The sequence below is a fragment of the Nanorana parkeri genome, unplaced genomic scaffold, assembly GCF_000935625.1.
Source record: "Nanorana parkeri isolate BGI_ZX_2015 unplaced genomic scaffold, ASM93562v1 scaffold7, whole genome shotgun sequence".
NCBI classification, from domain to species: Eukaryota; Metazoa; Chordata; class Amphibia; order Anura; family Dicroglossidae; genus Nanorana; species Nanorana parkeri.
Window position 1 is genome coordinate 1,565,698 of NW_017306275.1, and position 6,938 is coordinate 1,572,635.

The following is a 6,938-nucleotide window of genomic DNA, read 5'->3' on the forward strand; positions in this document are numbered from 1 at the left end:
CCCCCCCACCCCCATCTCTCCTAACTGAAACTCTGTACGAGCTCTGTCTGGGAGAGAATGCCTAAGTCTGAGCTTTGCTGCTGTGATTGAGTGATCACAATTGCAATGCTTTCCAGGCTTGAATGCAAATATTCAACAAATGCCTATTTCTCATATAATATTATGCATTTCTTTCATTTTTGCAAAAGGTGAACTTATCCTTTAAATATATGCTTATATAGCACAAGGTTTGGTGTGACCGTGATTATGGGATTAGAAAACATCCGGGACAAAGGTAGCAATTCCCACCTTGTCAGAGACCTGCTACTTGTGATTTGGCACCTCATGGCTTCTCCTATCTGTTTGTAGGTATCATACCAGAAGATTATCTGAGAGAACTGTTGACTACAATGGGAGACAGATTTACAGATGAAGAAGTGGATGAGCTTTTCAGAGAGGCACCAATCGACAAGAAGGGCAATTTCAATTACATTGAGTTTACACGTATATTGAAACATGGAGCCAAGGACAAGGATGATTAATTCTTTGTCGCAGCCGCTGCAAGATGTTCTCTAGCTTCCTGCCTTCTCTGAGTCTCTCCTCCTGGTAGAACTGTGCATGCATGTAGCTCTTTAAACCTTCTCTGTGTATTTATGGATTTATTCCATGCCTGTTTGGCACACGCACATCTGTATAAGCAAACTGGAAACAGAAGATGTAATTGTAACGTGTTATTAGGAAGTGTAAAGAATTCCTGCACCGACGACCAACAGATTTTTGACGTAAAGCTGGATTTTTTTTTTTTTGCTATTTTGTAATAAAAAATGGAAATAAATGACTGTCAATCAAAAAAAAATTCTCGCTGTGGTCTGGCAGAGTGGAAGCATTTCTCATAGTCTCAGTAGTTCGAGTGAAAAATTTGTCAGTGTCACCATACTTCTTGACTTCCAATTGTCTAAAACCATACGACGCATTTCACCTGCTAAAGATCACACTCCTACATCTGGCAGCTGCCTGCACTGCACATTGTTCTTTTCATCTCCTGGATAGACTGTCACACTAAGCAATGAGGGAGTCACCTAGGGAGTCCCATGGGGGCCAAGAAAGACGGCATGACTATGGCATGCAGAAACGGTCAGACACTTTTATTTTCAAATCTGTTACAATATTTCAGCATTTTATAAAATAAAAGTGTTTTTTATCAGGCTCTGTTTGGCAGTGGTGTTTATTTCAAGCTGTACCATGAGCACCTTCTGCATTTTGTTGTTGCTTACCCTCTCTAAATCCAAAACATCTATACTCTTTGGATAAAGTAGAGGTTGGCCAAAACTGTCAGGTTTGTTTTGCTTTGTGACCTATTGAGTAGATTTCTCTTGACTTCCTGTTCCACTTTAAGCATTTTGAAGGTGCCAATAAACCTCAGATCCAAGTCTGTTAGAGTTAGTCATAATAAAGCCTATTTTTTTATTTCTCCTTTGCTGGAGGCTGTTGCTCCTTTTTTTTTTTTCTTTAAAAGTTTATATTTCCTCGTTTTCTAGTGGCTCCCCGCAGCGCTTTTCCCCCCACCCCCTGCACGGGTGCCACCATCGTTCTAGTGGGGGAGCTTGTGCCCACTCGTTTCCGCAGTGGCTGTGTGCGTCCATAGACATGCACAGCCCTGTGGCAGGCCACACCCCCTCCCTCTTTGATGGCAGAAGGAGCCTATGGCTCCTCTGCCATCAGTATCCTCCCCCCGCAACCTGGAAGTTCGGGGAACAGAGGATCACTTCGGGACCGGCTGCGGGGACGAGCGCAGCTGACAGGTAAGTGTGTGTGGGGGGGGGTAGAAAAAAGGTGCTGGGCTGTTTTTACCCTAATGCAGAAAATGCATTAGGGTAAAAAAACGTCCAGACCTTAATGCCTGGTTCACACCTGGGTGTTTTACAGCGCGTAGGAACGCGCTGCAAAACGCCCTACGCCCAAAGAAGTACAGGAGCTTCTTTGGGGCGTATTTGTCACGTGTATCCATTAGGATACTGCCGGATAGCCCTCGGAAACACACGTTTGTCGCGTGTTTCTTTTACCGCAAATCGTGGTAGAAATGTGCTATTTCTAATCATGGATTGGGGTCAAATCGATCCATCAATTTTCACCGCAGTGATGGAAAAAAGTGGACGTTGCATGTTAGAAATTCCTTCGTGAGCCTCTGCCTCTTCGTAATGACATTTTCCACCCTGCTTGTAATGTATTTCTACTGAAGTGCAATGTTCTTGTATGGATAATCCTGTTTTATAAAATAAAGAATTTAAAAAAGAAATTCCTTCGATCAAGCAAAAATGTCAAACTGTGAATGTGGTTTTTGTTTGCAAACTCCATTCATTCCAAAATCAAATTTTAAATAAAAAAAATTTAACAAAATTTCATAACGACAATCTGCAAGTTTCTGATGCCGGTATTGAGCATTCTGATTGTTCATATGAGTGTTCGTGCAAAAACCTACCCGTGTATACTCCACTTTAGAAGGTGAAAGCAACACCAAAGCATACGAAATCTGACTTCTTTCTATTCCTGATGGCCGTGAACACGATCCTCCATGAATATTTTTTAACAACTGATCTAGGAAGGGCTTTTGTAAAACTTCTTGTTCTCCTGAAGAAAAGCACTTGAAGGTATTAAAGGACCCTCATCAAATGAAACATTTGAGGCTGCCCTTGCTGACCTCTACTGCTAGTTGCCTGGCTATCATGTGTATCCTGTAGCTAAACAACACTGTCGCTGACCCAGAACAAGTATGCAGAGAAAGACTTTTGACTTGCCTGAGATTTATACATGTTCTGGATCTATGAGTCAAATATTGAATCCAGTCTTGTCAGGACATCAGCCCAAAAGCTAGCATTTTAGGAGGTCATCAATGGCAGCCTACTTATTTCTCTTATTACAGGTTTACATTTAGGTGGAGTTGGGTTAGTTGAGGATATTGTGCTAGTCTTCCTATCCTCTGTCCCTCTAACCTTACGGATCATAGACTAGGCTGAGGTCCTCTCAGACTGCTTTTCTTTAAGTAAGGACCCAAACACAGACCTGTCGTGTCACCATCATTCAGATGGGCTGGAAATGTTCTGTCTGACCATCTATTCGGGTTCTACAATAACTTGCTTGTGTAATCTGTGTTTGTTAAAGTGGCGTTACAGTCAAAAATGTTTTCCCTCCCCCCAATGTTAATTAAAGCACTTACCTTAAATTATGTTTCTTAATCCAATCTTCTTTCCTGTCGTTTTCATGTGTCCCTCCAGCGCTGCGGCGGGTCTCCGATCCAGCGCTGACTCCACTGAGCTTGCTGGCACTTCCAGTGTCTGCATGCGTCCATAGACCTACCTTGTGTCTCTCCTCGTGTCCCTGCCGAAAATGTGAACGGCGCATGCGCCCGCCCAAGAATTTTCACGTTTTTGGACGGGGAAGACACAGGTAAGTATTAACCCTTTTCAAAGCTGGTTTTTTTTTTTACACTTTGTGCATATATCTACTGCTTGCTGGCAGTAGATATATGCAAAAAAAACAAACCTGAGGGTTTAATAACCCTTTAAACTAGCTAACAAATGCTGCATATTTAGAATGGATCTGAACATTTCTTTGTCATTTAGCAACCCCTCTCCCCCGATATGCTGATTTTGTTACCACTGAACAAAGACTTTTTAAAAACATCTCCCCCAGTGTGTAACACATATTTCAAGCTCACTTTGTGGCTGAGAGTTGATATGGCTACAATAAGTGGCTAAAACAAAAGCAGCTACAGCCCCAATCTCTGGAAGAACCAAGCCCAGGGATTAAAAACCAAAGTAATGTTCAGTCTTTAGGGCTACACTGACAATTCAAGTTCTTTCATACTGAGAAATGTAACCACTTGCTGGCAGACTCAACACTTCCTATACACTAAAATGAATCTGAATCCTATAAAATAACTGTCAACAAGTCATTAAAAGTGATGTTAAACTCAGAAGTCAAACCTTAAAAATACATTCAAGTACAATAAACTATTAACACAAATGTATGTTATCTGTGTTTCACTCGGCTGTAGATCCTCAAATCATCTCTGGATTGGTGCTGACACTGTCCTTTCTTCTGGAGGGGGGCTACTTTTGTTCCCCATGGTCCTTGTGTGCAGGGCTGCAACTGATTATTTTCATAATCGATTAATTGTCAGATCATTTTTTTTATTAAACTGATAAAAAAAAATGAATACCATAATTTAAAACAAAATACACAAATTCAGTCTTACAAGCAAAGTTTACGCCAGAATAAAGCTGCATGTACAAATTTTTTTTGCAATCGCACTGCACTGGAATTGTAGTACCGTGTGTTCCAGTGCAGGTGATCACACTGGGTGGGAAACGTGTTTGGGGTGCCATTGAAATGAATGACATTGCAACACACCTCCCGCAGCAGAACTGTCAGGCACAGCTGCCAGTGGCAAGATTCAGCAGACGGCAGCTAAATGTAAATACAGCAGGTACTGGGCTAGTGCAATAGCCAACCTGCTATTGGCCATTTCAAATTGCAATAGCCCACCAACTAATCGATAATGAGAATTAGTTGACAACTGTTCTCATCGATTATTATTGATTAGTTGGTTGCAGCCCTACTTGTGTATGTTGTAAGTAATCACTGCTCCAACCTTACAGCCATGATGGACTACAATCTTAATACGAGTTAGTAAACTAAATGTGAGATTGTATTCTATCACAGGAGCAAGCTTGGAGCGGTGACTACTTTACAACACACACAGGGACCATGGGGAACAAAAGTAGTCACCCTCCAGGAGGAAGGACAGTGTCAGCACCAATTCAGAGATGATTTGAGGATCTACAGCCGAGTGATACACAAATAAGATTTTGTTAATAGTTTTTTGTTAATAGTTAAGGTACCTGAACATATTTTTTAGGCTTAACTCCTGAGTTTAGGTTCACTTTAAGTCTCTCAGCAGCAGAGATTTTCCCCTATGTACCCCTACACGTGTCTCTTGCATTATGGTAACGCAAACATTCTGCCTTGTTTTAAAATGACATACATGAAATGATGGCTGAATAATCTGCTTTATGTAAAGAATATTGAAGAGAAAATCTTGTGCTTTGGTATCCAACTCTTTTATGTCTGATGTCCCCCAAAGGTTGAGGGTGCCCATAGACCATTGCCTGACTCCTGATCCACACAGAACGTTACAATCTTTTGTCTGTGAGCTACATACAGATGCTGCCAACCAAGGTTCATAGGGGAAAAAGTGACTGCAGAGGTTAGAAAACCTTGTCCAACCACTATCATTGTTCCCTGATACTCAAACACCATAGATGTCTGTGAGGGACTGTCTCTGCCCTGCTCTATAGCAGGATAGTATAGGGAACCATTCCTGTATAGAGACGCCTGGGGGGGCCAGCATATGAAAACCAAGGCACTCTCTGGATCACAGAATGATGTCTCGTTCTCACGTTATCAGTCAGTAGGAAGGGAGAGAATTTGATCATACCTGGTGCAGTGTACTTGGTCTTATCTTGATATGATCTAATCAGGCTGTTTTAGTTACAATGAAGTTGTGACTCCAGCTGTATACTGCCACATATAAGGTTACAGCCTTATCTGCAGGATATGACAACACTGAAACTGCTTTTATCTGTTCCCTCTCAGTGCAGCTGTTCACATGTCAGAACACAGACAGATTGTCTTCACCAGCTTGACACTGCCTCACTGTAGTCACAATTCCACATTCTTCTAATGGACAACCTGATTAACTGTTCTCATGGTCTCGGTGCCATGCCTTTTGCAAATGGGGTTTTGGCCTTCAGATCTGTCTAAATCCTTATCCTGAAAAGTGCTCTTGTTAAGACTATCCCCGGCAGCTGCATCTCTCAGTATTAGTGCTCAGTGCACAATGCCTTGCTAAAGTATGTCAGCTATTTCCCCTCTGTTATTACATAGGATTGGCTGTATTATCTGAGACAGATGCAGCGAGACAAAGAAAAGCTGGAGCCAAAATGTGCTCAGGAATAGTCGGAGGAAAGCTGCATAGGTGTCACTGAAAGGGATGAGGAATAATGTTCATTTATGGGAGCACAGTGCTGTTACACTGAACACAGAATCCTAACGAGACATCTAGGGGGTGATTTACTAAGCTAAACACACGCACGCACTAGGTGCGTGTGATTTTTACACAGCAAAACGTATACTAAATCAACCCCCTAGTGTCCAAGTTGCACAGCGCTATATATGGCCCTGTATGTCAGTAGTTTGTCATAGTGGCAGGGCCGGTGCAAGGATTTTTGCCAACTCAGGCGAAGGTGCATCCCTCCGCGCGAGCGCACGCCTACTTAATATAGTCTATTGCTGGGACTTGCAGTCCTGCATAGTTGGAGCTATTCTGCATTGCTGTATAATCATTATACAGCAATGCAGAATGCCACCAGCTATATATGACTACAAGTTCCAGCAATACATTAAAAATGTAAATAATCAGAACGGCTTTTTGCTGCGTGTGCGTTCCAGAGCGGTAGCTGCTGGAACGCACCGCGATCGCTGTGAAACTTCCACCCGCGTTATGGGGCGGGAGGGGGCGTGGCGGTACCGCTTCCACGCCCCCGCCCGCAGTGCAATCGAACGCGTGGCAGAACCTTGCCCTATTTTTTTGCGTTTGCAGTTAAACGGACCGCTGCGATCACACTGCGGGGGGGGGGAGGGGGGCGTGCCATTGAATACGATTCACCGCCACGCCCCCTCCCATCCCAAAACGCGGGGGGAAGTTTCACAGCGATTGCGGCGTGTTCTAGCAGCTAATACACACAAATACATAAACACAGTGACACATAAACACAGTGACACACATAAACACAGTGACACACATAAACTCAGTGACACACATAAACACAGTGACACACACACACAGTGACACACACACACAGTGACACACACACACAGTGACACACACACACACACAG

The 6,938-nt window shown here is 43.0% G+C and overlaps 1 protein-coding gene across 3 annotated transcripts in view; it reads left to right on the forward strand.

Annotated features, from left to right (window-relative positions):
- LOC108784895 (myosin regulatory light chain RLC-A) overlaps nucleotides 1–6,938 on the forward strand; it is a 47,571-nt gene that overhangs the window by 29,472 nt on the left and 11,161 nt on the right. For 2 of the 3 annotated variants that reach the window (XM_018553845.1, XM_018553836.1), the window contains exon 4: nucleotides 349–913. In XM_018553845.1, coding sequence (XP_018409347.1) covers nucleotides 349–521 — 173 coding nt within the window. In that variant the 3' untranslated portion in view covers nucleotides 522–913. Of the gene's footprint in view, nucleotides 1–348; nucleotides 914–6,938 lie in introns of those variants that run through there. The other variant, XR_001941096.1, reaches the window with a different exon arrangement.